The 23,953-nt window shown below is 32.6% G+C and overlaps 1 protein-coding gene, 1 long non-coding RNA gene and 1 other non-coding gene across 3 annotated transcripts in view; 2 read left to right on the top strand and 1 right to left on the bottom strand.

Moving 5' to 3' along the window:
- LOC145740156 (uncharacterized) overlaps positions 1-23,953 on the top strand; it is a 173,173-nt gene that overhangs the window by 67,040 nt on the left and 82,180 nt on the right. The window lies entirely within an intron of this gene.
- TRNAV-AAC (transfer RNA valine (anticodon AAC)) lies at positions 756-828 on the bottom strand. Its single transcript has one exon. It is a non-coding gene; the product is annotated as a tRNA-Val (tRNA).
- Positions 10,277-23,953, top strand: part of Clic (chloride intracellular channel protein 5) — a 28,562-nt gene continuing 14,885 nt past the window's right edge. Inside the window, exon 1 of the mRNA XM_081995511.1 lies at positions 10,277-10,449. Within this exon, the coding sequence (XP_081851637.1) occupies positions 10,378-10,449 (72 nt within the window). The 5' untranslated portion in view covers positions 10,277-10,377. The remainder of the gene's footprint in view (positions 10,450-23,953) is intronic.

Below are 23,953 nucleotides of genomic sequence, written 5' to 3'. Positions count from 1 at the left end.
ATTTTCTTATCTCTTTATTTTTGTAACAATAATTTGCGAAAATGGACCAAATATTTCCGGTACGTTACTAGTTTTTTTCTATTTAAAACCGGTGCTTTTACACCATGTTTGCAAAGCAGAAATGGAAGCGTTAAAATGCTTTCCAATTTGGCATATTAATTGTTTTCGTAAATTTGCCATTGTTATATATTCTTTTTTAGCATACACTGAATAGATTTGATCTCTTATTTTGTCTTTCATAATTGCAGTTAATTTGGTTTTACTGACCGACATTCTCGCCGTTTTAATTCGGCATGGGCATGGGTAGGATTACTTACTTTCAAAGCCCTGATGTTCTATCTTACACATTGGAGTATTCAATCTGGATGCCATCTTGACACTTGACACCATCTTGTTTCATTTTTTGGTTCTCGAAAAAACACGCATTTAGAATTAGTACTTGTTTCTAAATTGTATGGTTTAGTTTGTAATTTCACTAGGATAGTACATTGAATTTTGCCGTTATGTATTAAATATAGGGTGACCGTTTTACGAGCCGCACCATGGGGATCTCGGTTTTTTTGACGAGATACAAGAAAGGAGTCGGGTAAAATGCCGCTTTAAAATTTAAAAATTCGTTTATTAGTACTTCCGACTAATTTATTTGATAAAATAACTAAAAACAAAAATGACTTTACCATTCTGGCGAGATTCTCACGAGCTAATTACTAGTAATTAACAAAAATAAATCTAAAAACGATCTTTAAAAAAAGTTGTGTTTCCGCCCGGGATCGAACCGGGGACCTTCCGCGTGTTAGGCGGATGTGATAACCACTACACCACGGAAACCACGATAATCTTAATGAAAAACTTGTATATGTACGGTAAAGCCAATATTAAACTTGTTCATTGATAAATATAACACAACTTATTAAAATTTATAATTAGTAAAAATATATAGTTTGCAATAAACATACTAAAATGCTTGTATGTATATTGTCTTATATCTAGTTTTCATTTTGGTTCTGCTCTAAAGAAATTATGTGATGTTCACCAAAACGTCATGAAGCAAATCATACCTACTCAACATGGTAAGAGGATAATTATTTTTTAACAAGTGCGGGAAAGGCACTTTCCGCACGTGATGGAAACAATATTTTTTCTACAAGAGTTTTCAATAATTGGAAAAAAACATTAACTGAAAAATTGAAATGGAAAAGGAAATTTTTATTAATAGTGAACCTAACAATATTATTGTTCTTTTATACAAATTCATATCATATAATTAATATGTAACTAAAATTAAAACAGCACATTAAAAAATACTTCAAAAATAAAACTTGATTACCATAAATGAGTTATTGATGTGATGAATTAAATATGATTCAATTTAAAAATTAAATTTAACAATATAATATTTTTTTTAATCGAACATGACAACGGAAAAACATACTGGCAGAAAATTAAAAAACTATCACGGTACAAGAAAACAAATGCGCTAGGGACAATAAACGAAAATGGTACCGAACAATACTCAGACCAAGACAAAGCTAACGCATTTGCCAGACATTTTCAGAAAGCTTTTCAAACTTCGACTAACCCTAACTTTGATCACCAAAACTGGACCTTAATAAACGACTGGTACAACAATTACTTTGACAACCAACCTGACAACACATTTCCGTTAATCTCTAACGATGAATACGATAAAGCACTGACTAACTTAAAGAACACCGCACCAGGCAAGGACAAAATTAAAAGCAAATTGCTAAAAAACTTGACCCCCGAAACTCACAAACTTATACTAGACTCACTTAACAACTGCATTCGACACAACATAATACCGGATGCATGGAAAACGGGCATAATAATACCCATTCCAAAAAATGGACTCGACAACACACAAACTCAAAATTACAGACCTATTACACTACTTCCAGTACTAAGCAAATTACTCGAACTCATCATAGAAAACAGACTTCAAGAACAGATTGGACAGCACATTCCATCATACCAGTTTGGCTTTAAACCAAAACACTCGACTATACATCCACTTTTTATCTTAACTAACAACATTGTTCCGTAGTTAGTGCCATCAACGTGGTATAAATTAATAATATTTGTTAAGAAGAGACAGAACCTAACCTAGCTTGGTGGGGTATGATGAGGACCGCGCGGGCTATTAAGATTATATTAACCTTACAATTTTTACAATTTTGTTTACTAAACTATCATAAATAGAAGTTGTTAAAAAGCACGTTGAAAGTCTATTTTTCCTTTCAAGAATCTTTAGCACGACAATTAATGTGTAGCTTCAATACTATTATCAATCAATAATATACGATTATAACAATCAAGCCAAAAAATTAGTGTGTGATTCCAACCTGAGTATTCCTATCAGAAAGAAGCGAATCATCACAAGAACATATTGGTCCTTCGAGCCGGATACTTCAACCTAATCAAAGTGGTAAGTGCCCTTATCCTGTCCTTTTTATTACATTTACTACACAAACCTGGTTTAATCGAGTTTAAGCAAGTGATTATTACTTTACAATTAAATCAAACATTAATCTTAAAACAATGTCTTTAGAAGAGGAGATGGATCTAAGATTATTTAAAAATAACAAAAAGGCTTTAAAAACTCGATTAACTAGATTCACTAAGTACATAGATTCTATTGATGGAACTAGTAATATTCAAACTAATGAGTTAGACCTGCGTCTAGCTAACATTACTCCAGTTTTAGACTTGTTTTATGAAGTACAAGGTAAAATAGAGGTTGCTATTACTGCAATTGAAGTTGATGAATCTCAAAACATTGAAACTGAGGCATTTGAGGATACTTACTTTAAATATATTAGTAAAGGCAAAGCCTTACTAGATCAGTGTACCAATACAAGGACCCCTAATGAAGGTCACTATCAAAACAATATATTATCAAATGCTCAGGTTTCATCTGAAGTCAATGTGAAGTTACCTCCTATACCTTTACCAAGTTTTGATGGCTCTTATGAGCAATGGCTATTTTTTAAAGACACATTCAAGTCTTTAATACATGACAATGAATCAATTCCAGATGTGCAAAAGTTTCATTACCTTCGGCTATCACTTAAGGGTTCAGCAGCTGAATTATTGAAATCATTAGAGAGTTCCCCTTCTAATTATGTTGTGGCCTGGAATTTACTTGAAAAAAGATATGAAAACACACAAATTTTAGTGAGATTTCATATCAAAGCACTGTTCGACCTGAACAATGTGAAGGAAGAGTGCCATCAAAGTCTTCGATCTCTTTTAGATGGTCTTAATAAACACATTAGGGCCTTAGAAGTACTTAAACAGCCTGTAGCATTCTGGGATGCACTCTTAATTCACATGATTTCTCTCAAGTTAGACTCTGCCACAAGAAGGGAGTGGGAATCAGAGTATTCAAAGCATGATTTAGTCAGTTTGGAAGGTTTCACTACCTTTTTAAATGATAAATGCAAACTTCTAGAAACAATTCAAATAAACAATCCACAAAAAGCTAAAAGGCATTCATTTCCAAGTCTGCAAGTCAATCATAGAACTCCAATCTGTTCTTTATGTAACAAAGACCATACTGTATATAATTGTAAAACTTTTCTTGACTTTAATTCAGCTAAAAGATTGGCAGAAGCTAAAAAACGAAAATGGTGTCTTAATTGCCTTAGAATAAATCATTCCACTGAACAATGTCGCTCAACACCTTGTAGGAAATGCTCTTCAAAACATAACACTTTATTACATAATGGCTTTGCTGCACAAGCTGAAACAGCAAAAAAAGCTCCTGAACAACAGCCTACAACACCTAAAGTAAACAATGACTCCTCTTTCTTGGCACAAAATGAAGAAATGTCTCAAAACATTACAGGTCTTCACTCTGTGCAGTCTCATTCTGCATCTGCAGCTAGTTCAAGGGTCTTATTGTCAACTGCTTTAGTGGACATTAGTGATGTTCATGGTAATACTCATTTATGTAGGGTTATGCTTGACAGTGGCAGTGAATCCAGTTTTATAACTCAAAACTTATGTGAAAAGTTAGGACTTAAAAGGTTCTCTACTAATATTTCTATATCAGGTATAGGCCAATCTGTTTCTAAGGTGGTTGAACAAACCTCAGTTAAGATTCAAGCTCGTAGTGGTGCTTATGATTTTTCTCTAAATTGTTTAGTTTTACCACAAATATCAAGAAAAATTCCTTACATGTCTATTGATATCTCTCATTTAAAAATACCCAGCAATTTGGTACTGGCTGATCCTACCTTTTATGAGCCAGGAACTATAGATATTCTGATTGGTTGTGACAAATTTTGGGATCTACTATGTGTTGGACAAATAAAACTAGGTAAAAGTCTTCCTGTTATTCAAAAGACCCATTTAGGGTGGATTGTGTCAGGCTCTATATTTCCATCTCAATATTCTAATGATGTCTCTTGTAACTTATGTATCAATCATTCATCCGACATTTTAAATGACCAATTAACCAAATTCTGGGAACTTGAGGAAAGAAATGTACCTGTCAGTTTGTCCCCTGATGATGAAATTTGTGAAAGTTTGTTCAAATCTACCACCACTAGAAATGAAGAGGGACGTTTTGTAGTGATGCTGCCTTTTAGGCACCCTCCAACTATTTTAGGGGATTCTAAAATTACTGCACAAAAAAGGCTCTTCAATCTTGAGTCAAAATTGCAGAAGAATTCTATGCTTAAAAATGACTATATAAAATTTCTTGAAGAGTATGAAACTCTTGGTCACATGACCAGAGTCGACCCTAAAATGTTGGAAGGCAGAGCCACCTTTTATTTACCGCATCATGGCGTGATCAACAATAGTAGCACCACTACAAAACTGCGAGTTGTTTTTGACGGCTCCTGCAAATCCTCAAGTGGTTACTCTTTAAATGACATTTTGTTAGTTGGGCCCACTGTGCAGCCTGATTTATTTTCAATCATACTTCGTGCTAGAAAGCATGCCATTCTCCTTACTGGAGACATTGCTAAAATGTACAGACAAGTACTAGTTCACAAAGAACATAGACCATTGCAAATGATACTGTGGCGATCAGATTCTTCAAAAAACATTGAGGAATATGTCCTTAATACTGTGACCTATGGAACTGGCTCTGCAGCTTATTTGTCCACGAGATGTTTAAAGCAGCTTTCATTGGAATGTGCTGAAAGCAACCCTACAATTAGTAAAATAATCGCAGAAGACTTATGTGGATGATTTGTGTACAGGGGGTAGTACCATTAATGAGGTACAAAATATAAAAACTCAACTTTTTGAATATCTTCTGCAAGCTGGATTTGAATTAAGAAAATTTAACTCCAATAAACCTGAGGTTACTTCAGATTTTCCTGACTTAACAGACAATAAATTTCAATTTGGTGACTCTAACTTAAAAATTCTTGGTCTCTATTGGGAGCCACAGAAGGATTGTCTTAAGTTTTCAATCAACATTCAACATTTTAATAAAATAACCAAACGAATTATTTTGTCATGCATTTCTCAGATATTTGACCCTTTAGGTCTTTTAGCTCCAGTAGTGTTTGTAGCTAAAAGGTTAATACAACGATTATGGCAAGTGAAATTAGACTGGGATGAGTCAGTTTCCTTAGACATTATGACAATGTGGAATGCCTTTTACGCTCCACTTGAATCTTTAAATACTATTTCTATAAAAAGACCAGTAATTGCTCAAAATGCTACAAAGGTGGAACTTCATGGGTTTTCTGATGCTAGTGAGTCTGGTTATGGTGCATGCATATACATTAGGTCTATAAATCCTGATGGAAACATCCAAGTTAACTTGTTGTGTGCTAAAACCCGAGTAGCTCCTATTAAAATTATTACCATACCTCGATTAGAGCTTTGTGGAGCTTTACTTCTAGCAGAGCTTTTTGATAAAGTCATCAAATCTTTACAAATATCTTTTGACAATGTTTATTTCTGGTCTGATTCCACAATTGTGATATCTTGGATAAATTCATCATCTCAGCAATTTAAAATTTTTGTTGCTAATAGAATTTCACAAATTAATGCTTTAACTTCGGCTGAAAAATGGCGTTACATTTCTTCTCAGGAGAATCCCGCCGACCTTCTCTCACGAGGCTTAAATGCAAATAATATTTTGCAAAACACTTTATGGTGGAGTGGTCCTGCCTGGCTTTCTTTACCAAGTCGTTCTTGGCCTGCAACAAATCCTCCATCATTAAAGACCAATTTGCCAGAGCAGCTAATAATAAAGTCCACACTTAAGGTGTCAGTATTAGAGGTGGACTGGTTTGAGCGATTCTCTAAATTCTCTAAATTGCAGCGAGTCATAGCATATGTTCTACGATATGTTCATAACAGTCGAAAACCTAAGGCTCTTAGGGAGGTTGGTTTTCTAAAATCATCTGAATTAAAATCTAGTTTAATTCATCTCCTAAAAATCGCCCAGCAGAGCGAGTTTAGTTCAGAAATTTTACATCTAACTGACCATAAAAAAATTTCTGATAAAAGTAAGATTGTTAGCCTTCATCCATTTATAGATTCACAAGGAGTTTTGCGGGTAGGTGGAAGACTTTATCATTCTTTATTTGACAATGAGAAAAAACACCCTGCAATTCTACCAGCTAAACATAAGCTTACTTACTTGATTATTCAATATGAGCATGTGCGCTTATTGCATGCTGGCCCTCAGTTATTATTGAGCTCCCTTAGAGACAGGTTTTGGCCTGTGTCAGGCCGCAATACAGTTAGAAAAATGGTTCGAAATTGTCCAACTTGCTTTCGATTTGGTGCTTCTCCTGCTAACCATATAATGGGAAATTTGCCTAAAGAGCGCGTTACTTCAAATAGACCATTTTTAGTTACTGGAATTGATTATATAGGTCCTGTATCTTTAAAGGACAGAGTTACCAGAAACCCAAAAATATTGAAGGCTTGGATTTGTCTGTTCGTCTGTTTTTCTACCCGTGCTATTCACCTTGAATTGGTGGGGGATTTATCAACCAATGCGTTTTTAGCAGCTTTAAAACCTCAAAATTATTGACTGCTAATAATGATTACATTGGTTCAAAACTAAGTAATGAAGGAATTAGATGGCATGTAATTCCTCCCAGAGCTCCTCATTTTGGTGGACTTTGGGAGGCTGGTGTAAAATCAGCCAAATTTCATCTAAAAAGAGTCTTATCTAACACTCTATTGACATTTGAAGCGTATTGTACTGTTCTAACACAAGTGGAAGCTTGCTTAAACTCAAGACCTATTTCCCCTCTCTCCACTGACCCTTCCGATCTTCAACCTCTTACCCCTGGGCACTTCTTAATTGGTGGAAGTTTGATGAGCATTCCGGAAGAAGATTACACTCCAGTTCCTGAGAATCGATTGACCAAGTTTAAGTCATTGCAGCGTTTAGTGCAGATGTTCTGGTCACGTTGGTCAAAGGAGTACATCTCTGAACTACAACAACGCTCTAAATGGAAGCAACAGGGACCTCATCTACTCAAGCCTGGATGTCTAGTTTTGGTGAAGGATGATGGATTACCACCACTAAAATGGCAATGTGGCGTTGTAGAAAAAATTCACCCTGGATCAGATGGTGTAACAAGAGCGGCCACTGTCCGTACTCCCACTGGTACTTACAAGCGCCCGGCCATCAAATTGTGTCTTACCTGATTGCAACGAATGGAGCAGTGAAAAGTGAGCTTTGTGGTTCGTGTACGCGTTTCTATGTTGCTAGCAAAACTTTAAAACCCTGTGGGTTTTCAAGGCGGGCGGTATGTTCCGTAGTTAGTGCCATCAACGTGGTATAAATTAATAATATTTGTTAAGAAGAGACAGAACCTAACCTAGCTTGGTGGGGTATGATGAGGACCGCGCGGGCTATTAAGATTATATTAACCTTACAATTTTTACAATTTTGTCTACTAAACTATCATAAATAGAAGTTGTTAAAAAGCACGTTGAAAGTCTATTTTTCCTTTCAAGAATCTTTAGCACGACAATTAATGTGTAGCTTCAATACTATTATCAATCAATAATATACGATTATAACAATCAAGCCAAAAAATTAGTGTGTGATTCCAATCTGAGTATTCCTATCAGAAAGAAGCGAATCATCACAAGAACAAACATACAAACAACGCACCTCAACGGCAACAAAACAGCTTGTTTGTTCATGGACATTAACAAAGCTTTTGACAGTGTGTGGCACAAAGGACTACTTTACAAACTACATAAACTTGATACACCAAAGTACTTACTTTACACAATCAGAAATTTACTAGAAAATAGACAACTGCACGTTCGAATAGACAACACACTTTCCTTTCAGTCCTGAACAAGGACTACCCCAAGGATCACCCCTCTCACCTTTACTTTACAACCTATACTGCCATGACATATACAATCACAACAAGCAGGACAAAAATCAATTTGACAAAACCGCATACATATTACAATACGCAGACGATACTGCACTTATAGTACACGACAAAACTACTTCAAAAGCAGCGTCAAAACTACAATCACTTACTGACGATACTATGACATGGTTCTACAGATGGAGACTGACCCCCAACGCAACTAAAAACCAACTTTTACTACCAAACCATAGGATCAAAGACGACTCCCCAAACATAACCGCGGACGGCCACATAACTGAACCCAAACATGACATAAAATACTTAGGCGTAATACTGGACCAAAAACTAAAATTTACAAAACACTTAAAAAATGCAAGAACTGAAACTATTAAACGGACAAAACACTTTAGATCACTGACATACAAAAACAAAGGTATTAGCACGAAAACCGCCACACAAACATACAAATCCATCTGTAGACCAGTTTTAGACTACGGACACTTACTTAGAGCAAACGCTACTGACAAAACTAAAAGATATACTCAGACTACGGAACAGATTGCTCTAAGACTAATAACCAAACTAAGACACCCAGAAAACCCACTACACAACCAATCCAACCAACTTCTCTACGAACGTACAAACATGACCAAAATAACAGACAGACTTATACAACTACAGAACAAATGGAAGAATAATCCAAACAACTGGACAATAATAAACCCACTGTGCATAACAAGACAAACCAGACAATCCCGTTACCTCTTTCCCACTGCCACCCTACTAGAACACTTTTACTAAGATTTTTATTTTTTTTTTTGTAAATAAATTGTAAATAATTAGAAATAAGTTAACATGTATACTAAAACCATAAAAAATCCCACTGTAAACATAGGCAGAAAGACCAAGTGGTCGATAGCCTTTTTTCTATTGAAAATAAAGATTGTTTATATATATATATATATTTTTTTTATAATGTTGTTACTCATATTAATAATAAATGAACAATTATTGTTATATGGAATGATAATTTGCAATATGATACATGAATTGACATAATTTAATTTTCCTACCCTGGTGCGGAAATAAAATGATCAAATGAAAAAGTTACAATAATAATCATTCAAAAAAAAGTGCAATTTTGTAAGTTTTTTATTTTGCTCAAGGAGGGTTCCAGTGCACAGCAAAGGACATGTTCATATGGACTTACAAAGGACTTTAAATTAGGTGAAATAAGTACAAAAAAAGCACTTTACAATTTTTAATTTTTCAAAAAATTGAAAGAATTAGGGGTCTTTTTTACTACTTTTTGAATGTGAATATCTCGGTAATATGAAGAGGTAGAGAGGCCAGTTTTGGCTAATTTTGTAGTATTTTTATCCTCTTTCTAATGGCATTTTAGTGACGTCTATAAGAGTTAAAATAAAAAAGTTACAATCTTCAAAAATTTTAAAATAAATTAACTCTTACCAAGTATACATTTTTTAGGCAAAAAAGGTTACAGAAAAAAGAATTTTAATTTCAGGTAAAATAAAAGTTTATTATTATTATTAAACAAAATGTTTATAATTAAACAAATTTTGAAGCCAGACTCTAATTATTAAATAAAATATATTTACGAAAAACTAAATTGTACTTTTGACATTTTGCATCTCCGACACTATTAACTTTCAGACTAAGGTAAGTTGGGTTAGGTCGATTTAAAGCCTCAAGAGCATTGTGGTACCATTTTTTCCGCACCTTATAGGGACTGATTAGTAAATCCGCTCTAAATTACACCATCATTTTATTTCGGAACGTCCTCTCAGCTACGCGTTAGTTTCCGTCAAAAATGCTGGCAGCCATCAAACGTCGAAGTCAAGATATGTCACGTACGTCTATGTCAGTTTCGTTTCGTTTAGACGTTTATGATCTTTAGACTTTAGTCACTTTAGATCAGTCAAAAAGTTAATACGTGATAGAAGGTTGTGGTTGAAAAGTGCTTTACAGGAATTCTTGTGATTTTTTTTAATAATCTATATTCAGTACCATGGCTGACGAAGTTAACGAGAACGGTCATCCCGAAAACGGAGATGTTCCTGAAATCGAGTTGATTATTAGGGTAAGTCAAATTTTTGCCTAAATATTGTGGAATTACTACAGGGAGGGCGTGACTTAACTGCAAAACTTCTGTTTTTCTTTAGTTTAGTTTTGTGGTTTTACTTTAGAACTGGAAAGCAATGTTTTCTCTCGATAGATACCTAAATGTTACAACTTAAGTAATGCTGCCTAGAGCATCTAAACATGTCATCATAAATAAGGGATCTAAAGTTGATTTTGTCTCAGATCAGAACTTCAAAATGACCTTGAGTTTCTATTTTTTTTTTTAACTGGAAGTTGTAAACTTTCTGTACTTATTCAGTTGAATTCCAGGAAAGGGCAGTACAATTAATTAATGCAGAAGAACATCTGCAAGTTTTTTTGTTACCCAAGTAAGTTTATAATTAGAGAAGTTAATCACTCTCCTTAGTTCATTTTTAAGGAAACTTTCCACTTAAGACACATTTGCAGGCTCTTAAAGTTCAAGTGCAAAAGGTGATTAAATGTTTCCTATCTGAATTTTATGTTTTTTACTCGGCTATTTAGTATCTGAATGACAAAAATTGTGTATTTTTGAGACATGTTACTGTTCTCTTGTCTGTTCAAGATATACAATGTGTTGCAGTTTTTAGTACACAAACTTAAACCACTTATTCTATGTCTAAAAATAACTATAGTTTGATTCTCACAGGTTTACCATCATGTGACCACAGAAATTTGTGAGCTCATCCATTCTCTTTACATGAGTAATGTCAAATGTCAGTTATCAAGTTGGCAAATAGTCGAGCAAATAGTACTAGTACTATTTTAGCACTAGCATACTAGCAAACAGAAATATGTATGTCCCAAGTGAGGTACTGACATATGTCCTAACTCATAGGATTTGTCTTATGTATAAACTATATTCCAAAAATGCTTCATTAAAGAAATACAGAATACATGTGTGGGTGTTAAGGTTTCAGTTTTTTTTCCTATGTCACCCTCTCAAACTTATTTTCTGGTCACCAATAATGTTTTTTCTTAAAAATTTAAAATCTTTATTAAATTTAAAATGTTTTTGCATCATTTATTTCTTTCCTATCTGTAACCATCTTCAAGCAAATTGTATTAAAGAGATACCTACAAATCAAGATACAAATATTTCTAAATTAAACAAGAATTTTGAATTTATTATAAAAAAATCATTTGCAAACCAGAAAAGAATATTGGAAGGAGAAAAGGGGCCCAAATCCCAAAAAATGGCTTCCATTTTCCATTAGAGATTTTCAAAAAGTTGGCTTATTCAAGGATGACAGATAAAATATGTCTAGTCTAGATTTGAGCTAACTTTCTCAAAAACTGTAAGAACTATAAAAAACTAAACTTTAACTAGTGTGTTTTTGGAGATTGTTGTTGTTTGTAATTTATATAAGAAACTAGTTATATTTAAACAACAGAATATGCATACTCGGTTTAAGTTTGTGTATTTAAAACCTGAAACACTCTGTATTATTTATTCATTTATTTAGTTACAAACCCCACAGAAATACATACAATTATAGGGTAGGTTGGTTAAACATTATTATTATTGATCATAGCAAATACACAAAACACAAAGTAACAAGCAACTAATTTACAGCATCTCTTGAATCATCTTTCTAAGTAAATATTCAAATCTATATTAAAAATATCACATTGGTCCCTAACTTGATTATATAAATTACACATACTTATAATGGGAGAATTAAAATAAAACTTAGTTCCTGCAGTATCAACATACATGGTTGTTGGATTTCTGGTTCGATAATTCGGCACATGAAAACTTATTAAGGCTAACAAATTATGGTCTTCAATATTATTATTAACTAGTTTGTTATGCCACAGAACATTAACAACAAATATGCCACAGATCTGTGAGTTTCTAAGGTATGCAAATTATATCTCTTCAGAACTTTAGGTATATCAAATTGATATGTACCTGTTTCCTTGAAATTTATATATCTTAGCTTTTTATTTTGGACTTTTTCTAAGCCATACTTATAGATATTATACCTAATGAGGACTCCAAATAAATGTATACAAATAGTCTTCATTTATCAAAGTTTATTAGTAGTCACTCATTGTTATAAATATAAAAGTATTTTGATGTTATAAAAAGCTGAAATTTTACCTTTCCTGTTTCCTTCCCATACTAGGATCTGGCAATACAGGGGGTTACAAATTTGAATAATTGAATGCATTTGCATTGTTATCTATAGAAGCAGCTGTATCTCCTTATTTCTAGCTGTAGTTATTTTAGTTAGTGCATTTTATTGCTAAATAATTTGTAAAAAGAAAAACTAAAAAATCTGACAAAAATCAAAATAGCCAAATTTCTTTTCTATTGTTTTATCACTTTATTATTAATTATTTTTAAAATTAATAGTACTTTTTTACACTATTTTTTTTAGATACCATCATCAACTTCAATTTTCAAATATGGACCTGGACTTTTTATTTTGTTTTTAATAGCTATACAGGGTAATTCAAATTTGACCCTCACCATTGGGATCTCAAAGAAACCATAAGAGATAGGAGAGAGTTTAAATTGGGGCAAAGTTGCCCAATTTAAAGATCAACCAAATGCAGTTTTAAAAATTTCGATTTTCCGAGTGCTTCCTGAGATATCCGAAAACAACTGAAAATTAGAGTTTTTGTTTTTATTTATTTCTAACCTTATTTAAAGAGATATCCCAAAACTAAAAGCATCTTTTCATTGCCACTTTTCTCCAGCTATTCGATAATGAATTCAAATTTGCCACACGACGTTTCGTTTTTTGGCAGTCATCATCAACTTTCTTTTTTCTTAAGGGCGCCGTATTGGATTTTTAGCCCACCAAATAGTATGTTTTATTCTGATTTTAGTGATGTACAATAACTTTGATTTGCTTCAAAAAAAAACTAATTTTACTTTAGTTGGCTTTGAGTTAATGAGATGTTTTATGAAATGTCATTATTTGACAGTACTTGTCAAACACGATAGTTCGGACGATTATTAGAGCAAGTCAAGCATAGTTAAAAATGTATCTAGAAAAGAAACCGCCACACAAAATCTTATTATTATACAAGCATTGCTGAACTATTTAGGTTAATCAGAAGAAGATATTTGTTACTCTAACTTAAACCGCTAATTTATGTTTCTAAGAGAAAGAGCATCATTTTAGAAACTTTTTTTGCCAAATTTTATTTTTTTATAATGTTAAGTGCAAATTTAAATAATTTAATATTGGATTTTGAAAAACACTAAATGGAGCCATGTTTTGGTTAAGTTTTAACTAAATAAAGTTATGTGTGGCTGTTGGCTTACTGATTACAGATGGCTTGCTCTCATATTAGTATCAAATTTGTGATGAAGCTTATAATGATATTGCCTCGATTCTCCTCATGTTCAGGCCAATTGCGTGTGACAAGTACTACCAAGTAATCTTCATAAAACGTCTCAACTCAAAGCCAACTAAGGTAAAATTAGGTTTTATTGAATTATTATACATCACTAATAAAACGTAGTAAGTATTTGGCGGGCTAAGAATCCAATATGGCGCCCATAAGAAAAAAGAAAGTTGATGATGACTGCCAAAAAACAAAACGTCATATGGCAAATTTGAATCCATCATCAAATAGCTGGGAAAAAGTGGCAATAATAAGATGCTTTTAGTTTTGGGATATCTGTTCAAATAAGGTTAGAAATAAATAAAAACCAAAAATCAAATTTTCAGTTTTTTTCGGATATCTTCGGAAGCATTCGGAAAATCGAAATTTTTTAAACTGCATTGGGTTGAGCTTTAAATTGCGCAACTTTGCCCCAATTTTACTTTCTCCTATCTCTTATAGTTTCCGAAATCCCAATGGTGAGGGTCAAATTTGAATTACCCCAGATCAAATATAGCATAGTCCAAAAAGAGGAAATTATGCATTAAAAAAGTGTTTTCTTTTGCATGATTTTATAAAAAGTTCTCTTTTTTTCTTACTCTGACTTACATTTTGTCTGAAAGTCTGTCTGGTTTCTGGTTTAAATCTTTTTTTCTATCTATATCAAATTACATCAAGAATTACTTAGTATCAGTAGCCTCTCTGAGTTTGCCATTGAAATGTCTGTTGCTAAACAGTAAGCAGGCAGGCAGTGGCAAAGCAATGAACAACAATCTTCACTGTTAATTTATAAATCAACATATTTCAAATACATTTCTACATTTTCGTGTTGTGAATTGTATTAAGGAATGCGAGCAGGAATGTTGTGTGTTTTGTACCTGAAACTTGATTATTTGGCATTACTGTGTTCTATGTTATGATACTAGTGGCTTGCAACTGAGGGTGACACAGTTATCAGAATCAATCAGCTTAAGTATCTGAATTAAATACAATTTCAGTAACATCATATGTCAAGATAAGAATGAAGTTCATACCTCGGTTCATACTAACCTATTAAGATAGTTTTGTATCTTGTTACTTATCACTGACAATTGTTTGAATTTATTTTTAAATGATTAATGAATACTCAGATAAAACTTCCCATTCAAATTTAAATTTTGTCCATATATTTTTATGAATTTTGTATAATAATTAAATAAAGCGCATAAAATGCATAAGAAGCTTAGCATTCTATAATGATTAAATTGTTGTAATTATAGTTAGTAATAATTCTGTTACAACCTGTTACATCTTCTTGATTCTCCCAATTAATTAATAATTAACGCCTATACGCATTATTAGTTTTATTATGTGTGAAGCTTGCATCTCCTATCCTTTTTACACTATTATCAAGGCTTACGTTATGCTATTTTTATGAGTTGTTTGTGCCTGGTTTCTGGAATATTTTGGATGTTTGAACTACGGGACTGAGCTTTGATTGGTTCAAACAGTTCTTAAGATTTAAGATATTGACAAGAACCTAATTAAAAAGAAATGTGTGAAAACCTGTATTTAAAAATAAGTGCAGAGAGAAAACTAATATAGAAGAGGAGTAGCGTGTTTTTCTTTCATAAAGAATTTACAGTTTTCTTTTGCGAGCGACACTTATTTAGAAACAAGCTGTACAACTTTTACGTCCAAAAATAAGCCTCATTTGCAATCAAAACTGCATAGTTAAATATGCTTTGTTAAGAAAATACAGTCACTACAGGTAGTTGATAACATTTGTCAATTCGCCAATTGAACTAAAAAACATTGATAGGTATAAAACAGCACAAAATTGAAAAAGCTTCTAAATAGCCAGTTTTGGTTTTTAATAGTTAACTCAGGGTGAACCACCAAAACCAGAAAATGTTACATCTTGTGGCATATGTCACTTATCAAGAATTTCTCTATCTTTGTTGAGAGTATTGAATTGCAATTTATTGTTCTCTTTTCAGAAGGTTGGTTTCCTATAGTTAACTCGTTTGCAAATCCCTACATGTGTATATTCCTAATAACCTATAATAATGCAGACTTATGAAGTTCTCAAGAAGAATCTCGGTCAAGAATGCTTGCAAGAATGTGAGAACATAACAGATAAAAAATGCCATATTGTGACCAACTATACTACTTAATAAATATCCCAATTTTTTGATTTTATAGAAAAACAGGATTTTATAAAAAAAACATTGAATGAGAACTAGCCACGTTGTAAATGGAGTTTTTTTACAAAAACAAAGTAAGCTCTACTCTGTATCTATTAAAATGTATGAAAGAAAACGACGTTTTCAATTTACCTGCTTCGACTGAGAGGACAAAACATATTTTTCTGACATATTGTAAATAAATAAATGTATTTATTTAGCACCGGGCTATTACAGGCAAACAGCATATTACATATTACACTATACATTAAATACATACTAGATTACACATAAATTATCACGAAGTTATCTAACACTATATTAATTTTGTGCTTTACTAATCAAATAATTATCTAATCGAGATTTAAACTCACACAAATTATTTGACATTTTAACAACATTTGGTAGTGAGTTTTGTATTTGTAGGCCCTCACAGAACAGTGATTTCTGCAGCAAGGTTGTTCGCACAGTTTCAATATTGTAATTCATCCCTGATCTTATATTGTAATTATAAAATTCTGATCTATTCTCCAGAAACTTTCCCAAGTACTGAGGCATCAGTCCACGCTCTATTTTGAAAACTATTACAAGATTAGCTCTTTCAATACGTTGCCGTACGTTAAGCCAATTTAATGTAGTCAACATGTTTTGAATAGGAGTATATCTATTACAACGCAGTATAATTCTCATCGCCTTATTCTGTTGCAGTTGTAGTCTCATAATGTATCACTCAAAACAAATATAGTTTTTAAAAAATCTCCCAGTTTTGCTCTGGTGAAGATCAGAGCAAATGACGGTGTCAAATCTGTTAAGGGAAGGTAACAGAATTAATGTACCTAAATTTAACAAAAAGATGTATTCTGCAACTCCAGCAAAACATGGACGCAAGGGCAATGATATAATAGTATGTGTAATTTTATAGTTTATTTGTTCCTGTTCCTCACAGAAAAACCGGAGACTATAAAATATGCAAATTTAATCAGTAGTATGGTTCTCAAAATAGTCTAGGTACCGAGCTAGGTACTCATATCTTTTATCTCAAAATACAGTTACGTACGTCGGTTTTTTATTGGTAAAATAATACAGTTGCAGTAATTTAAGTGGAATGACGGGCTTATGTTAATCTTGTGCCTAAGCTCAATTATTGCACTTTTATAGTTTTATTATTTTATGTGACATAGAAAACGCTCATCAAGTAATGAAACGTGAACATGTGTTTTCGGGTCACAAGACAATAGTTAATATACTTCTGAACTACAGTTACTAAACATTTTATATATTGATAAATGCACAACACTGTTAATGCAACGTTGCCGCTTTCATGAAGCTATAGTTCGAATTTAAAGATTGTGACTCATGCTGGATGACATTCTGTTAGGTAGTTATTTATTTATGAATGTGCCTCATTTGGTCTTTGGTTACTTGAGAGCTTTCAAGTTGAAGCTGCAACCTTGACACGGTAAATAAGCGGTTAGCATTGCTCGAAAGTCCACAATAACGATAGAATGAATATTTTATGTGGGATGGAGTTTGGAGACAATGGTATTGTGTAATACTTGGATTACTAATTAATTGGTTTTGAGATGTTCCTGTCAATTAATTTGCAATTCTAAAGTTCTTTCTACTTCCTGTAAAAAATACTCAGTTTGGTATAAACGAAACTGTCATTAAGACAATACTTTAAAAGGAAGTAGAAGTTAATTATTTAGAATGTTCTAGTACAAACCAATATAACACATTGGTCGAAATGGTAATTGAAATGAACACCGCAACAACAATTATTGTAAATGTAGGTGTGAATTATTACTGATGTCTTACTTATTATGACATTTTACCGCATGGAAATCAACAACATTCCTTTACATACACCATCTTGCTTAATTCATTTTAAACTTAAAAGAATCCAAAAAAGAAATACCGGCTAAATTTTCCTCAGCACCACCAAATTTTTATACATCGTAATAATAAAGTATGAAAATATCGTTAATTTTTAGCTCATCTTTTACAATTTTATATAAATATTTATTTCTACATTAAGGAAAAGGAGTATTGGAAATGGAGCAATTAACTATTGGTCTGTTCTGTAAAGTGCATCTAACCAGCGATGTCAATCTAATGCCAGCTTACTGTTAGTGATAATGTTTACCGTTTTAATATAATTAAAAAACCTTCCTTAACTTTGAAAACCTACATTTGAGAAGTAATTAACACAACTTTATACCTCTTAAATGTACACATGTACATAGTGATACTAATAACTAGTTTCTGTTGTTGACTATAATTTGCCTAATATTAGATTAATGACAGTAAGACTGGCGAGCGATGTTTGTGTGGATATTGGTTCATTCCTTAACAGTTTAGAGAACGGATAATAAGGCAATTGCCAATGGTTGAACGAATACAGAATCCTAGACTTGCCTCAACTGCGCAATGTGAAATAGACCAATCACAGGCAATTTTCAGCGTGCGATATGAAATAGCCCAATCACAGACAATCTTCAGCGTGCGATATGGAATAGACCAATTACAGCTAATCTTGAACGTAAACAAAATAATTCTTCTGATTGTCATCCTCACTGACAGTTGGCATCAAAACATTGCATTTTGGCTTATGTTTTGAGGCAATGAAAACTGAAAAATTAAAAAGAATAAAAATATCTACTTTATTTTATGATATAGCAAATGATACAAACTTACAATTTACAATGAATCAAATCCATTTAACATCTCAACCTAAAACACGAAGTTAATCAGCTCACTTATTTATTTATTTACTACAAACTCTACAAATATAAATATCCAATTACAGAGTAGGAAAAAGATAAATCTACATTTGTTTTAATTAATCTATATCTGGACACACACAATTCAACACCAGCAAAGTGCATTTAAAGCATCGTTTCACCCCTTGTAGTACACCCCCTCCACGTTTGCTATCACTTCTGTTTCGATTTTTAAAAACTTGAAATTCTTTAGGAACAATTCACTGTCATAGACACTATTTGATAACCAAGTTTCGGTCACAGCTATTGCATCATACTCATTTTCAGTTAAATTCACTGCATTATAAAAGTTTCTTTTCTTTTGGTATTTAGACCACAAACATTTTGCTACACAATTTGAAATGTTCAGGAGATACTAATTTTTTAGCAGTCAGTGAGTGTTCTGTTGGTACTTTGTCTGCATCTAACATAAAAAATTTGAGCTTGTGTAATTTGTGTGCTGCTGCAAACACTTTATGTGTTTGCAGCAGCACTGTGTGCATGACTATGTGCTTCCTCACACTTATGACAGCACTCACTTGCTGTGCAATATTTGGCAATATGACCAAAACAGTTTAAAGCACAATGCGACATTCGTGTATTCTTGTACATATGCTGGACAGAGGTCGAAAGTAAGGCTTATTCCTAATCAAGCATTTGAAGATGTCAGGTGGTGTCTGAAATATCCCATTTTCTTTTGTTTTAAAAAGGTTATAACCAACTCTTATATTAATTGGCGATTAATAATCTCAATTTTATTAACGCGTTCACTGTATTAATCGCTCTCATTAATACACTCCTTGGTTAAATAACTATTAAACTGTTGCTATCTCTTTTTGTGGTCTTAAAATTTGGTAGTTTGGTAGGTTATAATTTTATTCTCATCCAAACATATTTTTGATTAACTTATGCAAGAGAACTTTAGCAGAGGAACTTTTCCTATGTAATTGTAATCCAATGAAAATATTTAAACAAGTTGTTTAATAAGGTTTGATTGTTAAGTTTACACATCATTAATAAGTGGGTTATGTAAAAGATAATATTTTTCTTGAGATTAAATATTAAGATCTTATCTAGAAAGTGCATTAGTTATTTTATATCATAAAACTGCTAGTTTCTAGTGATACAACATTTTTACCTGTACCATATTGACCTAATAGGACGCAACTCCAAAGTCCATTTTGATAAATTCGATGATTTAGTGTTCATTGAGAGGGAGTTTTAATTCTCAATTTTGCCTTCCAAAAAATCAAATTGTCCTATACAAGTCCGGAAATGGTGCTATCAACACTTTGTCAAGGTAGTTCTGCACCAAAAAAAACGTCCTTATACCACTTTTTTGAAAACTCTTTTATTACAGTTTTACAGAGTGTTACAATTATGTGTAATTTTTTTTAAACAACTTTCTTTTGGTTATTTGTTTTAGTTATTATGTTTTAAAATTTGGTACACATCTTACTTATGATCTTTTGAATTCTTGATCAAATGTTGCCATTCATTTCTTAATGCTAAGTGGTTGAATTCACCTTTGTCATCAATAACCTAGAATTGTTTTTATTTTCTGCTTGTGTCGTGGAAATTACTGATACGGTTTCTACAACAACCAAGACATCCATACAGACAAGTATGACATTGTAATATATTAATTAAGATGATTATTAACTATTATTTCAAGTATTATTTTCAATCAATTATTTTTAATCCCCTGTATGTTTTTGAGTTTTTGAAGAAAAGTGTTATAGGAACTCGTCACACGTATTTTTGCAGTAGAATTACCGAGTTTCTTTAGAGTGTTTCCACGTGTCATTGGTCAACATTGTTTATGTTCCCTTTCTGGTTCATTGTAAACAAGCTGTGGTTGACAAAGGGGGGCGCGGAAAAATATACAAATAATGAAATATTTCAGTCATATTTGTTTTGGCATCGGAAAATATAGGTACAGGCAAATTATTAAAAATGTTTAGCAAATTCTAAAAGTCGTGCGCAATTTCAACAATCAGCAAAATGAATCGTGAATTGTCAATAAGAATTTTTGAGACATTTGGTCAAGGGTGTAGTCCTTCTGTCGACCCATGGTTCGCACAACTTTTTACACACACATAATCTTTGGAGGGCCAAGTTTGATGAACTAATACCTATGGTTGTACTCTGTTGTCCTGAGAGACGGTCTGTAAAAGTGATCGAAGACCCTAGGACGTAAAGTCAATGTTTTTGCCATGAATACACGACATTACCGATATATTTTTATTTTCAATACGCTGCGCTGGTACCTGATAGTAAAAAACAATAATTAAGATTTTAACTATGGGTGGATATCAAATGCTTGATCATATGTATTTCTTCGACGTTTCGAGGCTGACTGACCTCTTCATCAGGAATTTTTTCTACAAGCAACAAAAACACAGTCCGGGATGCCAATTAGAGACGTCCGTAGTAACCCCAAAACACACACCAGGGTGTTCTGAGTCTCACGGTCACCTTGTGTGCTGAGTGTGTGAGGCGCGCGTAGAAGCAGCACAGAGGTATCAAGAAAATGTAACTTTAGCAACCGTGTTAAGATTTTATTTAGTTTAGTTACCAAACCGTGGTTACCAATCAGTTAATCACAATCTAATAAATACAATTTTAAAGTATTCTTGTGTTGCTTCTTTCTGATATTTTTTGGGAAAAACCTGAATGTTTCAGTACGTTTATGATGTTTTCTAACTAACCTTAACTATAAGCTCGAATCTCACTGTAATAGCTTTCTGAACTTTATTTTGTGGGACAGTCTCTGCAATTAATGGGTGTAATAAAAGTAATATTGTTGTTTCAGTCAATCTAAAGTTATGTAATGGGTTAGGTAATGTGTTATCCTTGCTGGCGTTTTCGTTGAAAAACCATGCATTAATGTTCTAACATCTTGTATTTTTATCTTTGAGATTAGTAGAAATAATTTCAACATTTTTGAAGAATCGTTCTATTAAAACTTAATGTACTTATGTGAAATACTTGTTGATACAATTCAGCTTCAAGTTATACAGCTAGGTGGCGGCGGATTTAGAGTGCTAAAATAAATGTCCAGGAATTTTCCGGAGCCACATTTATTAAAAGAATTTTCTTGTCTAAGCTGTACTACCAATAGTTTCCGAGCACACCCATTTGCATCGCTTATTAGCCCACGCTGTGCAAAATTTTACTTAATTTGTTTTGTACTATCGATAATACTGTTAACATTGACGGTAACAACATGTTGTCTACTAAAATAAATTTGGCTTTAATATTGTAAACGTTGTAATCTGTATAATTTACCGAGTAACATACTGTTATTGCCAAAATCCAGTTTGCATCAAAAACACAAGAACATTGATTTCGATATTGTCGACATTGTAAAGTAGCTGTCGGACGTTTGTATTACTGAAATCCTCCGTTTTCTCATTGTTTGCATAAAAGTTTTGTTTAGATAAACTCTTAGATACAACCGGAAAACCCATGTGAATCTTATAATTAAGATGATTAGTCAACGACTTCTCAGAACATCAATTGAAAAAATCTATTTTTATAAGTTATCTTACTAATTGTATGCATATACCACATATTCAAATATTTGCTGTAACAATTAAATTTGCAAGAGAACGGTAAAAACAATTCTATACAACAAATCAACAACCAATATTTTAATCAAAAATATACGTATTCGATTGCTGCTAAACGGTAAACTAATGTGATCAACACAAATTAATTTGCATTGAACCAGTTAAATAGTTGTGTTTGTGTCGTTTATTGCCAACATTATCATATCATGGTTCTTGACCCGTTATGTAATTTGAATTGGAGAATTTGAATGAATAATTAATGTTATAGTAAATTGCTGTTACGTGGAAATAGTATTCAATACCCAAATCCCAAAATATATTTTTATTGAAGCCACTCGATTTTGCGTTTCAAAAATGTTTGGCATAGTAACCCGTTTACAAACGTAGGCAATATTTCTTGTGCAAGTACTTGACATACGTAAACGGGCTTTTAATATGCAATGCGAGCAAATTCAAATAATGCAGGTCGGCAAAAGCGATTTATATGCCTGACAAGTATTTCACTACTAGTTGTTGATTTAATTTACCATTTTTTATATTTTATTAAATGAGTCCTTTGATCCTAAACACTGAAATAAATAGTTTCTGATGGGCCACTGGGCTAGTTTCTTACCCGTTTTTTATGGTAATAGAAACACAAGTTATATGTGATACCTAATTCATTTTTTCAAAAGTAAATGACTGAACATTTACAATTAATTCTCTAATTTGATTAGATTTTATTAGAGAATTAATAATTAATTTTTTAATAAAATGAATTGATTTTAATACATTGATTTTCTTTTTCCCTGTATCTTTTGCCACACACTGTGGATTTTGGACACCGCCGTAAAAGTGGATTTTACGGCCGCTAAACAGTACGTGAAGTGAGTAAAAGTTGTCAATATTCTATAAATGGGAACAATGGAATAGATCCAAAAAGATCGTGAACAGACTATAATAAGCAAGTTTCGAGAGGAAGTCAAACACTGACAGTACCTTTGCCTTAAGCTTTTTATTTTAAATTTTTGCAATACATTTGAGAAGGCGAATAAAGTGAACAACAGTTTTTCGATCAAGAAAAAGGGATTTATTTAATGGCACCTTAGACTAAGTTGTGAATTGACCGTGACTCAACCGTGACTAGTCAGGTGCAAAATGTCAAAATAATACAACTTTGCTTAGGCCCTTAACGATTTTGTTAAAAAAAAGTTGTTATGTCTTTTGCATATCAAAGTTTGTTTTAATGGAAACACAAAGCCTCTTATCTTCCCTATATGGGTCTACTGAAGATCTGTATTACCAGATTAGATAAAAGAAAGATAAATCTAACAAAGCGTTTTACTTCATTTCTATTCAATAATTCTATAAGTTTTTTGATATTAATTAATTATAAACGATGCTATTTTCTATGATCTTTTGCAAAAGCTGAAGGATTAATCTAGTTTTGTAAATGAACCTTGAACACCCAATAATCCACTAACAGCAATTTATTAGCATATGCTACAAGAAGATCATATAACGTCTGAGGGATTGATGAGCTTGATTTACAAGAATATTGGTATTATTCTCGTTCGCCGTTTAAGTTCTATCGGTTTTGAACTTCAGTGTCATCTGTGTGTCATTTTGATGTAAAATTTATGCATAAAACATAACAT

Source organism: Ips typographus, linkage group LG1 (assembly GCF_016097725.1).
Source record: "Ips typographus isolate SLU linkage group LG1, UJ_Ityp_2.0, whole genome shotgun sequence".
Classification (NCBI taxonomy): domain Eukaryota; kingdom Metazoa; phylum Arthropoda; class Insecta; order Coleoptera; family Curculionidae; genus Ips; species Ips typographus.
This window is presented reverse-complemented; position numbering and strand designations above follow the sequence as displayed.